This window comes from Eublepharis macularius, chromosome 1, assembly GCF_028583425.1.
Source record: "Eublepharis macularius isolate TG4126 chromosome 1, MPM_Emac_v1.0, whole genome shotgun sequence".
Lineage (NCBI taxonomy): Eukaryota > Metazoa > Chordata > Lepidosauria > Squamata > Eublepharidae > Eublepharis > Eublepharis macularius.
Genome location: NC_072790.1, coordinates 225,368,448 through 225,388,417, shown reverse-complemented (window position 1 = coordinate 225,388,417; position 19,970 = coordinate 225,368,448). Strand labels below are relative to the sequence as shown.

The 19,970-nt window shown below is 46.8% G+C and overlaps 1 protein-coding gene across 2 annotated transcripts; it reads left to right on the top strand.

The window, feature by feature from the left end:
• The first annotated feature begins 3,172 nt into the window (after window positions 1–3,172).
• Window positions 3,173–15,687, top strand: PELI3 (pellino E3 ubiquitin protein ligase family member 3). Of its 2 annotated transcripts, none has more exons than XM_054989860.1 (6): window positions 3,173–3,312; window positions 5,927–5,951; window positions 6,459–6,560; window positions 8,598–8,795; window positions 13,854–14,042; window positions 15,121–15,687. In XM_054989860.1, exons 1-6 carry the CDS (start codon window positions 3,173–3,175, stop codon window positions 15,685–15,687), a joined length of 1,221 nt encoding a protein of 406 aa, XP_054845835.1. The 2 variants fall into 2 exon arrangements, with proteins under 2 accessions (XP_054845835.1, XP_054845825.1); XM_054989850.1 differs by having other exon boundaries at window positions 3,173–3,324; window positions 5,822–5,951.
• The last annotated feature ends 4,283 nt before the right edge of the window (window positions 15,688–19,970 follow it).

The window sequence follows — 19,970 nt, the reverse complement described above, 5'->3', positions numbered from 1 at the left end:
CACTCTTGGCCCAGAATGTCCTGATGCAGTATAATGGACCCGCTTTTGTTTTTCAAACATTGAGGTGCTGGGATTCACATCTGCCTGAAAATCACTTCCTGTCTGACTTGGAAGCTTTACCCAGAGCTGTGCACTGCAAATTCGGTGAGAAATGAAAGACACTCTGCATCTGCTCAGAGGCACTCTCTTCTTTGTTTTTGCTTTGCCGTTCTCACTGCACATCCTGGTTTCTCCACCCCAGCTACACCCCTAGCCTCCCACCAGCCTCCCACTAAGTGTGGGGTTATACACTGTCCACCGGCCGGCTGCCCAACATATGGGTACAGCAAGGGGCTATGTAGTGCCCATTCATTTGCTGACCCACGTATGGGTTGCAGTACATTATCTGTCCGCTTCCCTCCCCCTGTATGTTGATGGGCAGGAATCTGGAATTGACCCCATCTTGGGACAGTTATTATCTGTCGCTGACTTTATGATGGACTGTTGTTTTATGAATTGCTTTAATATTTGTATTATATTTTTATAACTGCCGTACCTCGCCCTGAGCCCGCTTGTGGGAAGGGCGAGTTAGAAATGTAATTAATAATAATAATAATAATAATAATAATAATAATAGCTTTATTGTTCCTTGGCTTCCACTCTATCGCCCTCTTTTCCAAGTATAACCCTTCTGGTATTGTTTTCATTGTTCATTTTAAAATTGCTTTGTTGCCCACTTCTATATAACTTTTCAGCATGCAAAGGGTAGGCTTTTCATGTGGGTCCCAGCCAGATTTCTCAGGAAATCCTACTCTCATAAGAGTCTCCAGGGGACCTGGGTCCATTCACACAGCCACTTTCCGAGGTGCACCCCTCCCCCAGTATTAATATCCAAACTTTCCATGATTGGCTGCACACATGAACCCATGGAGCTGCCTTATACTGAGTAAGACATTTGGCCTCTCAAGGACAGTGTCATCTACTCTGACTAGCAGTGGCTCCCCAGGGTCTCAAGTGGAGGTCTTTCGATCACTACCTGATCCTTATAATGTAAATAGAGATACTGGGCATTGAACCTGAGACCTTCTGCAAATAGTAGGTGCTCTACCACTGAGCCATGCCCCCTCTCCATACTTATTAACAATACAACTCCCTTGTGGAGGTTCTGTGTTCACACTATCTCCCCAAAACATGCCACCTGGTCATCCTAGAAAAGGAAAAGTTCCCCTAACTGAATTTGCTTGCCCCCTTTAAAAAAATTCACTACCCCATTCTTCCAATTCAAAGTATTTTTACAATTTTTCAGTGGTGAGTACTGCTGGATGGCGGGGGGGTTGGGAGAGATAGAAATATAGGACATCATGGCTTCTGTCAACAACCTCAAAATGTAAACATTTAAAAATTCAAAATTTCATATTCAGATTTTGAAAATGTAATGAACTGTTGCATTAGTACATAATATCATTTCAGCTCTGCTTCAGCTCTGATATTTAAGATTCCTGCCCTTAACAGCCTTTATAGACCTGTGACAATTGTATTATGGAAGCTGAAATGGCCTCTTCATTTGAGGAGGTTAAGTGGAAGGCTATCTCAGTGGCCCTGTCCATATGGTTCCATTTACTCAGAAATTATGAACAAGAGGATAATTATGGAGGAGAAAATTGTACTGGGTTGTACACCACAATCAGGGTGTCATGAATGTTGACTTTGACTCTGATATGTTTATAGATGTACAGTACTTGTGTGTAGTTTTGTTGCTGGTCTAAAAGCATGAGATTTAGTTATGGTGATCTGTACACCAGAATTGACAATGGTGGTGTGGTTACTGGGATAAAGCCGTGAAATGGGTGGTGTTGCTGTTTATACTAGGAAGGGCTTGGGCATCTGCTACAATTCTGGCAGGTGGGTGTGTGCTGGTTGGGCTGTAGCTATCATTTGGAGCTCTGGTCTGGGTGTGATGATGCTGATATGCACACAAAGACAGAGAGAACCTGGGCTTGCCCTCTTAATCCTGAGTTCAATTTTGGGACATATAAAGCAACAGTAAAGACAAGCCTCAGATTTGTACTCAGAGTGCTTTAGCTTCTCTATTGAGTAACCACAACTGGTTCCCCAGCCACACACACACCACAGATGATGTTGATGCACTGTTTATGACTTTGATTGTGAACACAGTAATTAAGAAGAAGAAATGTTAATGAATTACTAGTGATTAATTGTGCCAAATCCTCTAAGCTGGACCCATCTCACACGTATATGTAGAATGACTGTGGTTGCTCAATTATGAGAGGAATTGGCTTTGCACATGCTTAGGGGCACTCTTATTTACAGGGCTTTTTTCTGGGAAAAGAGGTGGCGGAACTCAGTGGGTTGCCCTTGGAGAAAATGGTCACATGGCTGGTGGCCAGCCATGTGACCATTTTCAAGAAGTTCCGGAACTCCGTTCCACCACGTTCCCGCAGAAAAAAAGCCCTGCTTATTTATATTATCACTTCCCACAGTACAGGGCTGCAGTTGGTGTTAAAAAAAGGATACCAGGCTGTGAGGCCTTCTGTTACTGATCTCCAGGTCTCTGTAGTTTTCTTTCCCTTGTGGAGGAGAGTGTATTGTGTGCATGTGACATTTCTGGAACTAGTCCGAGGTCCAGGGGACTGGCAGGATCAGGAAAAGGGGATAGTTAAAGGATTTAAGCGAACCACCCTGGCCTCCACTGCTCAAAGACACCAGGTTGAAGAAGAGAGTGTTTCCATGGTAACAGGGCGGCATTAAATATCTGAAATGCTGCCGTAGTAACAGAGCGGAGGTAGTTTAGGGCTGTCACTGGGGTGACTTTGGGGGGCATCGCTTCAGAAACCAGGAAATGCTAGAGGTGTTTACTTAGAGGCAAGAGTATCACCATGGCAACGCAGAAGCAGTAGAGGTCAGGGAGTGTCACCGTGGCAACAGATGGATGTGGGGAAGCCATCCAAACAGGTTGTGACAATACGAGGGCAGGATGCGAAATATTACTCGGTAATAATGACCATCTGAGCATGCGTAGAGTGTCTTACCCCACCACTTTGAGCAATACTCAAAACAGATCTCTGAGGCTAGCAAAAGAGTGTCCCAGTGAGAAGGTGTGCCTCAGTACCTCTAATTTTAAGAATAAAGTCTTAAGAGTGACCTGTCTACTGTCTGACGTGTAATTTGCAGGATGGTGCTAGAAAGCAGTCCAGAAGCAGTGAGTTCCCAGTCCCTAGATCTCCGGCGAGCTTGCCCCAAGAGCAGCCGCATCTATCCTTCTCCAGGGGACAGTATCCTGTTGACCAAGGAGCCAGTGAAGTATGGGGAGCTGATTGTGCTGGGGTAAGTAGTGCCCCTCTCTGCAGGGCAGGGCTGAATCTGGGCCAGCACCCCCTTCGCTCCAGCATGCTTGGGTTTCGGAACACGAGATGAGGAAGCCTGAGCATGTCCAGAACATGTTTTTTATTACCACTGAATAACGAGAGCTAGCCCAATCTACCCTGCCCCCGTCCTCCCCATCCAGGCTTAGTGGGAAAGGCTTTCAGATCAGAGAATTTGTCTTCGAGGGATGAGAGCCCATCACCTCTCTTTTTAGAAATTCAGCAGGGATTCAAAGAAACAAGCTCACATCAATTGCAACGAGCTATCCCTAGGGTTGCTAACTCCGGGTTAGGAAATTCCTGGAGATTTGGAACTGCAGCCTGAGGAGGGTGGGATTTGGAATGGGGAGGGACCTCAGGAGGACATAGTGCCATAGAGTCCAGCTCCTGAAGCTCCCATTTTCTCTAGGGAAACTTGATTTCTATAGTCTGGAGAGAAGTTGTAATTCCAGGAGTTGCCGTTCCCCCAGTGAGCGTGGGGGATCTCCCACTCCCAGCCTCCTCCCCTGCCACCACTCATCCGGCCAGCGTGGGGAAAGATGTGGGAACGAGCCTTTGCCTTCCAGGGCGCACTCTCAGCGCAGCACAACATCACTCCCAGGAATGATGTCATTGCACAGGCCCTGGGAGAGGTCCTAGGCTTTGAGCTGGCTGGCTTGGCCCATTTGGGGACCCAAATCAGCCCAGTGTGAAGCCTGAGAGCACTCCCGGGCCCTGTGTGATGATGTTACTCCCGGAAATGACATCATTGTGCCATGCTGAGAGTGCATGCACACGTTGCGCACACACGCAGAAATAAAAAAGGTAAGTGCCGCCCCCCTCCCATCAGGAGGATAAGGGGACCTGGCAACCCTAGCTAAGCCTGATGCTGCTTAGGTATTGTACTCTTCTACTTCCTGATGTGCTGCCTGCTAGTTTATGGCAAAACCAGGCGGGTTGTCAAGCAACAGGCAGGCCACAACCTGTAGTGGGTGATGGGGGACCACTAGTTGTGCAGATCAGACTGAGTTTAGAGCTCAATGGTGCTGACTGGCATCTCTCCATGTTATAGAAACTACCTAAGACTTGGATTTAGGCAGTTCAGGAAAACATGGAGTGCAAATGAATTGAATTATCAGGGTAATACTTCAGAAAGTTGCCTGGGAAATGTATCTACAAGATTCAAGAAAAATTAAATAGCAGTGGCACCTTCAACTAAGGAATAACACATTTTTTCCAGCAAAAACTTTCATGAGTCAGAGCCTAATTCATCAAATACAAAAGTGTTCATGGGTCTGATGAAGTCAGCTGTGACTCACAAAAACTTATGCTGGAATAAATTTTGCTAGCCATTAATATGCTACTGGAGTCCTGTTTCATTTTGCTGCAACCAACACAGCTACACACCCAGAACAAGCATTTCATTGTTTTGTACTCGGGGTATAAACTTTGACCTTTTCCCATCGTTTGAATTCAAAGTTTATTTGTAGGCCATAGGCCATGACAAACACAGAAAAAGAGAAAATACAGTCCTTAAAAATAATTACCAAATAGTTCAGGAAAACATGAACTACAGAACATGAGTGAACATAATAAATAATTCAGATCATAATAACAATTTGTCTTATGAATCTCTAAAAATACCTGGCACTATTTAACACAGTAGCAGTAAATATAAACACCCTGGCTGCATTTAAATGGAACAATAAATGGTGGTTTGTTAAAACTATGGTCGGTACAACAAAACTGGTTAGGCTGCCAGTCTTAAATAACAAATAAGGTTGCTAACAGGTCTGGAGAGAAAATGCCCTGTCCATTTAGTTTGGGCTTAATGTGTAGCAATTGAGAGGTGGAACTTTTCATGGCATGGTGGTAAATAAGATCACCTGGCAAATAGCATCCCATAAAGCCTCTATGACAGGGACAGGACTGTTTTGCTCCCGGCAGTTGAAGGCCTAAGAACAAATCATCATTTTTTTTGCATAAACAGTTTATTAGCTTGTTAACTGTGGTTAACAAACCAGTTGTAAGCTGTAGTTTGCAATTCCAGTTTGGCACTAGCTCAAAACTGCAGGTGGATAGACTCTGCATTATAGTTGCCAACCGCCTGGAGAGAAAAAAATGTCTTCTTGTCCCTCTGATAGAGATAGAGGTTTAATAGGCTGTTATTTGCCAGATGATATTACTTACCTCCATGACATGAAAGTCTTCATCTGCCCATTTGTATCCATGAAGCCTCTATTAAAGAGACAGGACCTTTTTCTCCAAGCAATTATCACCATTCAGCCATCACAACAGCCTGGGTTTGCCTCCGTTTACTGCGGCCTCTGAATATATCCTTTAATGTTAGAACTCTGTTCTGTTTTCAGCTGATTGCATTCAAAATTTGGACAAAGTATTTTGTTGTTGGCATATTTTTTTATTGATATCTGTTTTAAAGATGAATAGACAGACAAGCATGTTGACCCCTTCCAATACAGGTACAATGGATCCTTGCCCAATGGTGACAAGGGCCGACGCCGCAGCCGACTGGCCCTGTTCAAGAGGTCCAAGGCTAATGGGGTGAAACCTGACGTCATCCACCATATCTCCACACCGCTTGTGTCCAAGGTGAACTCCCCCCCCCTGAAAAAAATCTCAGAACCACTTCCTAGCCACCAGAAGGTCTCCTGTCCCAGTCATCAGATCAAGCCAAGGCTTTTCAGGGGTCAGATGCAGATCTGTTTTTCCAGTGCCAGAGTCATATTGAAAGATGGGCTGCAGTAACAAAAAGTGCAGATCTGAGAATGTGCAAAGTGCATTTCCTTTCCCAAAGAAACTACAGGCAACCTCTGTAAATTTGAGACATTAGCAGTGTAGTTTCCAGGTAGATTCAAGTCTCTGCAACTCTTTTCTTTAGTCTCAAAAATGGTTGTCACTTTGGGTTACTCTAGGATTAAAGGGTGCAGTACTGTAGGAGACAATATTCTGGCCCTTAAGCAGGTTTGGAATCCACTGCACATAAGACTGGAAAGGTAATAGGTTGTTTTAGGGAATGGCGGGTGGGGTGGGGTGATGCGTTCAGCTCTGGAGAGGAGCTTCACGCAGTTTGCATGGCTATTTTCCTCTCCCCAACAGGCACTGAGTAACAAAGGCCAGCACAGCATCTCATACACGCTTTCCCGAAGCCACTCAGTGATTGTGGAGTACACTCATGACAGCGAAACCGACATGTTTCAGGTACCCAGTACAGCCACAGCAGGAATAGGGTTGCCCCTCCCACCCAGTCCCGTTTTCTGGCAGAGCTCCTGTGCCTTTTTATTGTTGTACAACACAGGACAGAAATCCTGTGTTGTACAACAGAACGAAGAACAAACTTCACCTGAGGATCTTCCATACTCAGAATTTAAGGAGATAAAAGAGGGGGGGCGAGAGTAAACTAGTAGTAAACAATACTTTGTGTAAAGAAGAGGGACTGGTGCAGTTGAGAAGCTGAATTGCAGTAAAAACTTGGTGCAGAAAAGCCCTTGTGACTTTACACAAGAGTCTTGCCTTAAGCCTGCAAGCCAAGGGATTCATCCATATAGAAAACCCAGGCGTATGAGTGGGGCTGTCTTACTAAGGGCAAATAGTAGTTTGAAAGCTTTACACAGGATTTTTCTAAAGAATGTGTACAGTCCAGATGGTTTAACATCATGTAAATCTTAGGGATCCTGATAAGAGACTTCTGGGAATTGTAGTTCTGTAGAAGATTGCCCCCAGGCCTGAGGAAAAATGACCTGTCTGTTTAATAGACACTGGATGGGATGTTATTTACCATACATTTTACAAGTTTAGCTGGGTCTCACCTTAATAATCCCAGCACAATTTAAAAGACAGCAGTATCATGAATAAAATGGTTTTATTAACATGTCCACATATTTTTAAAAACAAATCCTATGGCTGTTTACTCATACACATGTGACCATTATTTCAGTTGTTCTTATTCCCAAGCAAAATTGTAGTAGCTAGTCTGTGACATCTAAGGTTGCCAACAGGCCTGGAAAAAACTGTACCTTTTAATAGCAGCATTATGGGATGTTATTTACCAGATGATGTTAGGGTTGACATCATTACATGGAGATGAGGATCGCGCTTTCAGTTCCTGCCACCCCCACCTCCCGCTGGTTGTCATGGGGGACCTGGCAACTCTAGGCCCACCGCAGTGTGGGACCCTGGGCAATTACCCAGACAACTCCACAGATAAGACCCTCTCTGAGAGCTAGTTTGGTGTAGTGGTTAAGAATGGCAGGACTCTAGTTTGGAGAACCGGGTTTGATTCCCCACTCCTCCACTTGAAGCCAGATGGGTGACCTTGGGTTAGTCACAGCTCTCTTAGAGCTCTCTCAGCCTCACCTACCTCATAGGGTGATTGTTGTGGAAATAATAATGACATACTTGGTAAACCGCTCTGAGTGGGCGTTCAGTTGTTCTGAAGGGCGGTATATAAATCAAACGTTGTTGTTGTTGTTATTTCCACACATTAAACAGTGCAGGACATTTTACTTGAGGCCTGTTGGCACCCTAGTACTTGCACATGCATTAAGTTGAAATTTGCTGTTTAATTCAGCACTGCTGCCATAGCGCCTCCTACAGGGAGACTATGGGAGAAGCTAGTTCCAAGAAGATGAGCTAAGTTATGACTTAGCTAGAGGAGAATGCTTCTTGGCCCTTAGACACAAAAATAAGCAGGTTTCAGTGGCTGAAAGCACAATGCAGGCCACTGTACTTTCTGATGTGGAACTTCTTTTGTTTTATGATTTATAATAGAAATTACACCCAGGACAAAGAATGCTATAACTAAACAGCTTTATAGGAAGCTTTGTAAGAAGAATATCTTTAATGGAGGTGACAAAGAAATGCAGACAGAGCTGTGATTGTAGCATTAAAATGGCACGTTGATCTGGCACGGTAGTTTGCCCGCCCGCCCCGAGTTCTCTGTGCCAGAGTTTCAGAACCTTTTGATGAGAGAAAAATTCATTGCCTGGGTAACGTGAATACAAAATAAGTGAACAACCAATGGATTCAGGAAGCAAAGAGCTGGATCCATACTAAATTGGATCCACTTTCCCCTTTTTGCTGCATATCCCCATCAGGTTCCCCTGCCACCTAGGAAGAAGATTTCATTCAGATCAATAGGCCACAGTGGGAGTGGGGAGGCAGGGAAGTTCCATTCTGATATTGGCATTTTTTCGTTTGGATCCAACCCTTCTCCCACCTCACCTTTGTTATTCCCAGATTGGTCGTTCCACAGAGAGTATGATTGATTTTGTGGTGACGGACACAACTCCCGGGACAAACTCAGCTGTTGATGGTCAGTCAGCCCAGAGCACCATCTCTCGTTTTGCGTGCCGTGTCATCTGCGAACGGAACCCCCCATACACGGCACGCATTTACGCTGCTGGCTTTGATGCCTCCCGCAACATTTTCCTTGGAGTGAGTGAGTCACCGGAGCGACTGTGTGTCTCTTTGCATGTTTGGGCAGGGAAATGGAGGGATGGACTAGGCAGAAGTCAGGATTAGGCTGGTGACAAGGTGGACGATTGCTAGATGGCAGCTTTTCCCAGCATGCTGATGGAAAAGATCACCATCTTTGTGCAGCCATACGGCAGTCATAAGTTTCTGCTCCCAATGCCACAGACATCTGAAGACAGTCTGAGGGCCAGAAAAGGCAGGGCCTTCTCTCTCATGGCCCCCATCCTGCCCAAGGAAAGCTTACCTGACCTGCTTGTTGTGGGCTTTTTTGCTTTCCAAAATTATTGGGAAGGGCTGGAATTTTAAATTCTCGATTGATTCTCAGGCGATGGTGGCATCTTCCACACAGAGCTTTTTCTCTGCTTTGTCTTCCAAAGTGGAGTGGTTGTTTGTGGGAGGGGACTGGTGCTTCAGCACAATGACATGCTCTTATTGTCCTTTTTCAGGTTTCCCCCATCCTTAATACAATCTTTCCCAAATCTGTTTTACTCTCATCTTTTTGAAAAGAATGCAGTCCCACTGAATTAGCATCCCATCTGGAAGAAACAGGATGCAGGTCTCTGCCCAGTAAAGGTCCTGCCCACATTGGTACCATTTTCCTGCTGCCAGTTCCTTGCAGGTGCCATTTTCACAACTTTTTCCCCACTGCCACACCAGGGTATTTTGAGAGCTTTTTTAAAAAAACACAGTAATTGTAATAATATTATAGTGCTAGAATGTTATAATGCTATAACTCGGTAATGATCTCTTGTCACATCTATTTCCATTCCAAATATTAATACAGTGTTATAGTACTATAGTACATGTATGAAGAATTTCTCTTTTTTATAGCTTCACCTTACAGCCACATCTCAGCCCAATTCTTCTTCTTCCTTCTTTCCCCCTTCCTTGGTTTTTCTGTGCTTCTTTTTTTGGTGCTTCATGGCACTCACCTGTCCTCTCTCCAAAATGTCATTCCCTTTCAGTACTTTCCCTTCTCCTGCTCCCTCTGGAATTGCTGCACTGTCACCAGCAAAGGAGCTCCCTCTTTTCTTCTTTTGTTCCATTAATGAAACACGATTCCCGTCTGAAAAGGCCACAGTCACTGCCCTATCTTTGGGAGGTAAAGTCTTGTCCAGTACACCTAATCTTGAAGGCCGCTGGCCGTGTTGACCCTGTTCTTTCCTAATTCTGCAACCTGCACCCCTGCTCACACTGCCATTGCTCTGCTATTTAAGCTTTAAAGTTTTCTTCATGGCTTGACTGCATTGGGCAGGGGGTTGGACCAGAAGGTCTGTATGGCCCCTTCCAACCCTGTGGTTCTGACTCTTCTCTGCAATTCCAGTCTGCAGTCTTTCATCATCTCCCAGGCTCTCAACCTTTCTTTGGACCTTGATTCCCAGGTCTCTGACAACACCTCCAACTTGCTCCTTCAGCATTCATCTTAATAATCCCTGTTGCTTCCCATCTCCTTTCCCTGACCATTAACAACTTTGGACTGATCCCCCCGCCTTCTGCCTTGGACACTCTTTTGATCTCATCTTCACCAAGAACGACTTGGTCTTCAGCCTCTCTCACAGCTTGACCATCACCGTCTTTAGCACTGCCCCAAGCCCACCTTTCTCACATCCTGCCTCTTGCTCCTTCTGTGTCCTGAAGGCCACTGAGTGGCTTTCTTGAAAGTTTTGTCCCCTCTTCTCCATGTCATCTACTCGCTCCTTAGACTCTACAAATTCTGCCCCAAGCTCATCCCAGCTCTTGACTCTTCTTCTGCCGTCTCCCAGCAAACCATCCATCCTTCTCATCCCCAGCAATGGAACACTTGCTATCTCTGTTCATACTCTCAAGCAGCTGAATGGCTTTGAACGAGAACGAACAGTGGATGGATTTCTGCCCAGTATAAATTCATCCTTTCCCCCCTCATCTGCCATTTACCTGGCTAAGCAACACCAGTGACCCACAGGAGCTCTAGGGATCTCATACCACTGATCCACCTTTCGTACTCTATTGAGGCCTGGCCTACCCCCTCCTTGATCTCTACTCAAGACGTTGCCTTCTTCTTCCGTCATAACACTGAAACTATCTGCTCTGCTTAATCTTTTCCATCTACCCTTTTCCATTTTCCTTTCAGCTTTCCATTTTCTTACACCTGCTCCTGCCCTTTTTTCTCACTTGATGAGTGGGCTATGCTCTTGACCTCATCCAACCCCTTGATCCAACTCCTTTGATCCTATCCCTTCTGGCTCCCATCTCCTCTGTCATTAACCATCCTGTCCTCCTCCTCTGCATTCAAACTCACTAGTTTCCCTCGACCCACCCAACTACACTGGCATTTCCCTTCTACCCTTTGCTTCCAGACTCCTACCCTACACTGCTTCCCCCCAATACCTTGATTCTCTTGACCTTCAATGATCTGCTTTCTGCTTTCTGCCCACCACTTAAGCTACCCTCAGCAACATTACCGACAATCTCCTCAGTAGTGAATCAGAGGCTCTTTCCTCCTTAACTACTCTGCTGCCTTTAGATCACGCTCTCCTGCTTGACTTTCTTGCCCTTGGTTTCCGTGACTCTGCCCTCAGCTGGTTCCCTTCCTCCCTGTCTAACCACTTGTTCAATGCTTCCAGAGGAAGGGGGAGGGGGATCTCTTCCCATGCTTTCCTTCTCTCTGTTGGGGTCTCCTAGGGATCTGTCTTGATTGAATCCAGTTCTAGTCTCTATGCTACATCCTTGGGTGGGCTCATTAAATCCTTGGGTGGCCTTCAGTACCATCCAGATCAGTGATGCCCACTTAGTGGCTTGGGAGCCATATGTGGCTCTTTGACATGACTTCTGTGGCTCTTTGGAGCACCATTCCCCAAAACAGCATCTGCTCCCTGTTCCAGGAAAATAGGCAAGCCTGCTAAGGCTTGTTTCTGATATGGGGTTCCCACCTTGAACATCTACCACCGAAGGGACTGGATCGGCCTGGAAAATCATTTTGGTGCAGCCATGGTTACATGTATAATACTTTTATCTTACATTATTATGTGTGTTTGGGAGGGTGGTGCGCAGGGTGAACAGTAGCCATGTGGCTCATTTGGTTTCTGACACTTATAAATGGAGCTCTCAGCAAGCTGGGGACTGAGTACCACTGATCCAGAGGCTGAGGGAACCCAGTTTTCCCTCACTACATTCTCCCTCCACCCAGTTCTGCCATCTCTCATTGCTGTCTGGCAAGGTTTTTTTTCTGGGAAAAGAGGTGGTGGAATTCAGTGGGTTGCCCTCAGAGAAAACGGTCACATGGCTGGTGGCCCCGCCCCCTGATCTCCAGACAGAGGGGAGTTGAGATTGCCCTCCAGAGGGAAATCTCAACTCCCCTCTGTCTGGAGATCAGGGGGCGGGGCCACCAGCCATGTGACCGTTTTCAAGAGGTTCCGGAACTCCATTCCACCGCGTTCCTGCTGAAAAAAAGCCCTGCTGTCTGGTATTTTGACTTGGATGTCTCATGGCTTTCTCAGACTCAGCAGGTTCACCCTTGAGCTTCCAATGTCCCCTCTTCCTTCCATTTGTTCTTCTCCTACCTTCTCCACAGCCACTGACAACCTCTTCCTCTGATACAGCAGATGTGAAGCCACTGTTTTGACTCTTCTCTCTTTCCATAGTATATTCAGTCTCTCACCAAGTCATACCAGTTCTCCCTTTACAACACTGCAGAAGTACAGGCCTGCCTCTCTACCTTTTCAGCAAAAACTGCAGTTTGCCCTCTCTCCAGGACTTTTGCAACCTCCAGGACTTTTTGGAAACCTCTATTTCATTTCTCCACCTTGACCCCTTCACCTCTATCTTCTGCCCAAACCACTCATTGCTCTAATCACATCAGGCCCCTTCTAACATCCCTGCGCTGGCTTCCTGTCAGACACTGGTACAGAAGGCAAAATCAACCTTTGCTGACATTATTGAGGAAATTTTTAAAAAATGTCTGAGGAGAAATAGATGGGAAATAAATGAAAAGAAATATACCCAGGTCTTTGCTCCAACCCTCCCCCCACCCCGGTATTTCATTAAATGCGCTCTTTTTAGGTTTCCCATCATCTGAACAGCTGTATTTCAGATACAAAAAATATCCCTGCTTGTGAAAAGCTAGTGTGTCAGGGGGGAGGGTTTTAGCCACTTTGTGAAGATGCTCTACACTGAGTCTCATTGGTCCATCTCTATCATTATTGTCTCCTCTGACTGGCAGTGGCTCTCCAGGGTCTCAGGTAAAGAAAGAGCTTTCCCCAAATCTGCTACCTAAGATCCTTTACCTGGAGATACCATGGACTGAACATGAAATCTTCTGCATGCAAAGCATGTGCTCTACCACTAAGCCACACTTCCTTCCTTGCGCAGAGAGATTTTTTTTCAATCTAGGGATCATTCAAAACATGCAGTCTCTCACCTCCAGTCTGAAGTGGTATAGTCCAGCAAAGACTGCTCAACATCCCATTCATGTATGCCTGAAATTACCACAATACATGAGCATTCACAGTGCACTAGAGGAGAATGTGAAGATCTGCGATTGGACTTCCCATCTCTTTAAACTCTTATAAATAATAGCTGCAGGGACCACTATTTTGGATCAGTGCCATTGTGCTGGGCTAGAGTTTTTTTAAACCCCGTGTCTTGCCCCATCCTTTTCCCAGTGTGAATCAGATCTCTATAAGTGCTATTTGCCCTTATGTCTGCTATCGGGCAAATACCACACCCAAGGAGATTTTACACTAGGGGAATAGAGGGAGGGTTACTCAGTGATGCAAGTCCTGTCCAAATATTCACCCCATCCAAGTGTCTGCTATTTATACAGGTTTAAAAAGATGGGAGATCAACCCCCCCCACACACACACATACCAACTCTCTTCACATTACTAGAATGCAATGTTGCTCCTTCCACAACTGCTTTGGGTGCAAGAGGAATGCTCCAATATCCACATCTAGGAGAAACAGGGGCAGATGACAACTCTTGCAACCCAACACCCCCTGCCCAAGCCGTGCTGTGATGCCAGTCTCTGATTTCATTGGCAGGAGAGGGCGGCCAAGTGGAGGACTCCAGATGGGCTAATGGATGGACTGACCACAAATGGGGTGCTAGTGATGCACCCCAACGGTGGCTTCAGTGAGGATTCCACGCCGGGCGTGTGGCGCGAGATCTCCGTGTGTGGGAACGTATATGCCTTGCGCGACAGTCGCTCTGCACAGCAATGGGGGAAACTGGTATGTTGGAAGAGGTGGTGGAAGGAAAAGGGGAGAGCCTGTGGCAGATAAAAGATAGCTCTCCCCCACCCCCGCCAGTCCCTCCTGGTAACATTGGCCACTTCAGATTTTGGGATATGAAACCTGGCTCGGAATAGTCCTGGTCCCAGGGGAGTCAGTTGAGAAAGTCCTGGTCTGCGACACACGTCTGTCAGCTTACCTGAAGATCATAATTGGATTTCCCATGTTCTTTTAAAAGGCAAGCAGCAGCTCGGGCAGGAGGGAGATTTAATTATTTTCCTCCCAGCATTTTCTCCTTCTCTCGCTCTCCTTTTTGCTGGTGGGTGGGGCAGGGGACAGCAGGTATATCCATATGTTTTCTTTGTATTTTACTTAAATATCATCTCCAAGGAGAGGGAATTGATATTGGGGCATGCGGGGGAAATGGTTTAGCCTCCCCCTGCCTTCAACTGGGGCCAGGGTCCTGATCCACCCAGCAGCTGTAGTTGTCTTTTCCTTAAAAACGCAGGAGATTTTCTCTTGTCTAGTTGGGCCTGAAGGCAGAGAAAGAGAGTTACAGGGCTGGCCTAAGACAGGGTTGCCAACAGGCCTGGAGAAAAATGCCTTGCCCCTTTAACAGAGGTTTAATGGGATGTTATTTACCTGGTGATATTATTTATCTCCATGCCATGCAAAGCACAGCAGTGTGCTGATCTGAATTAGCCCAATGCAGCAATTGGTTCTCTGCAACAGCCATCTGTCTGCAGGAAATGCAAGTCGGGTCAGAGCAACCCAGACCCGACTTGTTACAAAAAAATGTAACATCTAGTTAGAACTCTTTTAATTGGAGATGCTGGGCACTGAAGCCAGGGCTTCCAGCCTGCAGAACAACTGCTCTACCACTAGGTCCACACCTACATTAAGTCTAATTGCACTGTAAGCAAGCCGGCTAGGCACTACGAGCAACAAGACAGCCACAGTGGCCAGGATGGCATGTGGGACAGCTTGGCAGGCACCCCACTGAACATATCAGAGCATTATTGCCAGATGACATGAACAAATGTCTCTTTTAATGCCTGGCTTCTCTCCTGACTTCCAGGTGGAATCAGAGTCTAATGTGCTCCAAGATGGTTCACTCATTGATCTCTGTGGCGCCACCCTACTGTGGCGGACGTCGGAGGGGCTCCTGCGCACGCTAACTCTACAGCAGCTGGAGGCCCTGCGCCAGGAGATCAACGCAGCCCGGCCACAGTGCCCAGTGGGCTTCAGCACGCTGGCGTTCCCCAGCCTGGCACAGAGGGGCGTGGTGGAGAAGAAACAGCCCTGGGTCTATGTCAACTGCGGCCACGTCCACGGGTTCCACAACTGGGGCTTCCGCAAGGAGAAAGGGGGCCTGGAGCGGGAGTGCCCCATGTGCCGGCGCTCTGGGCCCTATGTGCCTCTGTGGTTAGGCTGCGAGGCAGGGCTCTACCTGGACGCCGGGCGCCCCACCCATGCCTTCTGCCCCTGTGGCCATGTCTGCTCCGCCAAGACTGTGCAGTACTGGGCGCAGATCCCTCTGCCCCACGGCACTCACGCTTTCCACGCTGCCTGCCCTTTCTGTGGCACCTGGCTGACAGGCCAGCAGGGGTTTGTCCGTCTCATCTTCCAGGGGCCTCTCGACTGAGCTGGGGGGTGGGGGGACAGGATGGAGAGAGATTAAAAATAAACAGCAACATCTGGGAACAATTTTACCCTATACAGGGACTGTAAGTGTCTGTGTGATTTACTGAAAACACCCATCACTGACGCAGAATACAAACGGAAAACCACAGATTTTCGCTTTCATAGCTCTTGTTGGTGCAAAGTTCAGGGCAGCTTTTGTAGGGCTAGCTTTGGAGGACACAAGGCGGGAGACATGTGGAACCTTTCGTCAACAGTTTCTTTACAATTATCAGTATTATGGACATAGATCCAGAAGATCTACGGATCTATCGTAGAACCACAGCTCTCATCTGACGAAGAGAGCTGTGGTTCTTGAAAGCTTATGCTACAATAAAGTTGGTTAGTCTTAAAGGTGCAACTGGACTCTTTATTATTTTACAGTATTATGGAGGCACAGAAACAAGCACCCTGGCAGCACACAATCGGAAAGCATCAAAGGCACCTGGGAAGCCTAAACCAGCTCTATGCTATCCCCGTTTTAAAAAAATTATTCCTTCCTGCCCTCATTGTATGCAGTCCTCCAGCCCAAACTGGTTTCAGCCATGGAAGCAGATGATTGTGATGCTTTCCAAGGACCAGGGGCAGAGCAGCCAGTAGCACATTAGCAACCACGGACTCCCTATCAATGCCCTAAGTTGCAGGAGAGGGCCAATCTGCGTAGCAGGACATGCACCACTTCCAAAGGCAGATTTCTTTACTGTTGGCCCCAGCTCTGTTCCTCACCAGCACCTGCCAACCAGTGACTGAAGGAAGGCTTTGATTTGGCACCTTGAACTTGTACAGGTGGCAAAGCTCGCCTCTGAATAGCATGCTGCTGAACATGTCACTGGGTTGCTTTAGATCTCCCTGAACAGAAATTGCTCTGACCTGGATAGCCCACGCTAGTCCAGTCTCGTCAGATCTCAGAAGTATGGTTGTCCTAGTTAACACTTGAATGGTATGCAGAGGTAGACAATGGTAAACCATCTCCGTTGCATTGAAAGCCCCATTAGGGGTTCTCATAAGCTGGCTGTGACTTTATAGCACCTTACACAGACATTTATTTATGTTATTTATAGTCCACCTTTCTCACTGAAACTCAAGGCAGATTACACAGTGTAATTCAATACAATCAACAGCTGAGACAAGCCTGACCTCATCAGATCTCAGAAGCTGGATGGAGACCTCCATTAAAGACCAGGACTGCAGAGGCAAGCAATAGCAAGCCAACTCTTTTCGTCTCTTGCCATGAAAGCCCCACCAGAGGTCATCATAAGTCAGCTATGACATGAGCGCACTCTTTTACCGCCAGAGTATAGACAGCAGAAATCCGAAAACAAGCAGAAATCTGATACAGAGCTGAAATGACGTTGAAACAAAACACAAGCAAGTTAACAGGACATGATAAATGACAGTAACAGCCAATGTACAGTCTGCAGTATTTATCCTTTTATTGAAGCAGCTCTTTGGTCCATTTCCTTACAGCCCAGTCCTGTGGCCTCAGTACGAAAATCCTCCAGAGTAATTCAATTTTGCACAGTTTGCAGAAGCCAGGAAAGGGGGGGCTTTCCTGATCTCTGGGCAGGCCATTCGTTAAGGAGGGGGCAGAGAATGCGCATGCGCAGGCAGCTGTTGATTTTGCCTATTTGTAGGATGGCACCTGCAGAAGGTCAAATTCAGATGAGTGAAGCTGCCGTGATGGCGCATAGGGAGAGAAGCACTCCTGTAGACATAATAATAGTATTATAATAATAACTGCACTTAAATACTGTTCTTCTAGACAGTTTACTGCCCTATTCAGAGGAGTGAACCAAGTCAGTATTATCATTATCCCCACAATACAGCTGGGGGCTGAGAGGAGTGGCTGACCCAAGGCCACCTGCTGAGCTCATGGCAGTTGTGGGATTTGGACCACCAGAGTGCTGATTTGCAGCCCAACCATTTAAACCCCCAAGGCCACGAAGGGCTTTGTATTAGGAGGTCTCTGAGGCCCTTGGGAAGTCCTAACTCCCCAGGAGTCAGTTGGTAAAATGGTTCTTGCTCTCACTTTGCAACTGGCTGGCAAATTCACCCTCAGTGCAAAATGGTAGCTGCCATCAAAGCTTGTCTGGGCGTGCACTGCAGAGCTACTTAAATATCATTAATGATAGTAGCTGGCTCGGAGAATAAAGAGCCATGAATTGCATGCAAATAGGGAAGAGGGACTGGGAACCAATTTCACCCGAGTACAGTTTTGCCTCCTGTAAATGGATACAGATATGAGACTTCGGCTAAAAGTACAGGAGATATTGGTAAATCTGGATCTTCTCAATGCATTTAAAAATAAATTGCAGCTGTTTGCATACCCGATTCAGATTCAGGCTGTGTGGAGAGGAGCTATCCACCCCATCACGATTTCACCTATTGAAACTAAGCTCCCTGTGTGCTATTATTAGTTTTGGAATGGGGGGATGGGACTCTAATCTACCTAATCCAATGCATCTCTTTTAGTTTGCAAGTGTCAGTGACTTAATCCCATCTACTCCTCCCTCCTGTAAAAGAAGTCTTTTGCCCTTTGTCCTGAAGGCCTTCAGTCTAAATCCCAGCTACCTTGGGCCAAGTTGTCATCTCTCAAGCAGAGAAAGGGCCTCTGCGCTTGCACAGAGGCACTTGGTCTGATTGATTTCCTTCTATTTCTCACGACTGAGCCCTGGCTCTGATTAAACCCAGCCACCCTTACTGAGCAATTTCTTTGGGTTCGTCATACAAAACTCTCAACAGCTCTCACGGCTTTCCTTGCCCCAAAGCACAATTGTGGCCTTAAATGTCATGAGGGGAGAGAAGACCTTTATAGGACAAGGATGGCCAAGTACTCTCTTTTACAGACAGCCTTTCTTGAGGACAGTTTCCTCTCTTTTAGAGAGTCCACTCGCCAAAGCAGGCATTTTCTTCAAGGGAACTGATCTTTGAAGTTGTTAAAATTCCAGATCTCCAGGCTCCAACTGGAGGTTGGCAACCCTAGTCTGAGCTCTGTCTCTATAGAGTAGTATTAGCCGAAGTTCTGTTTTGATTTTGCCAAAGGAGCTTTTTGCAAACATTTGAGTGACAGACTGTCACTCAAAGAGCTAAGCTCTGCCTCCTGCTCCCCCAAACAGAGCTGGCAGAATTTCTGTTCGTAGTAATGATGTGTAAATTCGCATCTGCCAGTGTAAATTAGCATATGCAAATTTTGTCCTCTTTTTTGAGGGCACTTTTGATCCATACATAGCTCCCTAACAAGGAAGTATTTATTTTTCACTTCTGCAGCAACATCACTCACATCTTGCAACTGAGCAAATTTTTCTAAATTTCCAGTCTGCTCTAATATATGATCAGACTACATGGTTAACCTGTTCCTGACCTATATTATTTCCAGCTGCAGGGTGACTGAATGAGATTCGGTGTGATGCAGTGGTTAGACTGTCAGACTTGGATCTGGGAGACCAGGGTTCAAATTCCCACTCTGCCATGGAAGCTTGCTGGGTGACCTCGAGCCATCACACTCTCTCAGCCCACCATATAGGGTTGTTGCGAGCATAAAATGGAGGAGAGGAGAATGATGTAAGCTGCTTTGGGTCCCCCTTGGGGAAAAAGGCCGAGTATACATGAATTAAACAAACAATGCGAGGTGAAAGCATCCCTGGACACGAAAAACCAGTATGTCAGGTAGATGGGGTTCAGCCTGTAACGGGAGGGGGATGTACTAAAACGAATGACAGGATTGCCCATTGGAAATAATGGGAGAGGCTTGAATGCCCATAGGAAATAATGGGAAACTGGAATGCCCATTGACTTGCATGGGCTCCATGGAAACACATTAGAGCAAAAAAAGAGGTGCAAAGAAAACGTGGAATGGATTTTGAAGGAAAGTGACTGGGCTCAGATAACCTGTTCTGGGACTGGATTGACAGGCCCCATGCTGGAATGACGGCCCCTGGGTGTGCCAGAAGGGCTCTGGGACTGGAATGACAGGCCCCTGACTGGAATGACGGGCCCTGGGTGTGCCAGAAGGGCTCTGGGACTGGAATGACAGGCCCCAGACTGGAATGACGGCCCCTGGGTGTGCCAGAAGGGCTCGGGGACTGGAATGACAGGCCCCTGACTGGAATGACGGGCCCTGGGTGTGCCAGAAGAGCTCTGGGACTGGAATGACAGGCCCCATGCTGGAATGACAACCCCTGGGTGTGCCAGGAGGGCTCTGGGACTGGAACGACAGGCTCTGTGCTGGAATGGCGGCCCCTGGGTGTG

Excerpts from the sequence above, each read along its gene's own strand:
- PELI3 (XM_054989850.1), top strand. The coding sequence starts at position 3,173 with ATGGTGCTAGAAAGCAGTCCAGAAGCAGTGAGTTCCCAGTCCCTAGAT. Across the intron at positions 5,952-6,458 it reads CCACACCGCTTGTGTCCAAG|GCACTGAGTAACAAAGGCCA; the intron begins GTGAACTCCCCC and ends TCTCCCCAACAG. Across the intron at positions 14,043-15,120 it reads CACAGCAATGGGGGAAACTG|GTGGAATCAGAGTCTAATGT; the intron begins GTATGTTGGAAG and ends CCTGACTTCCAG.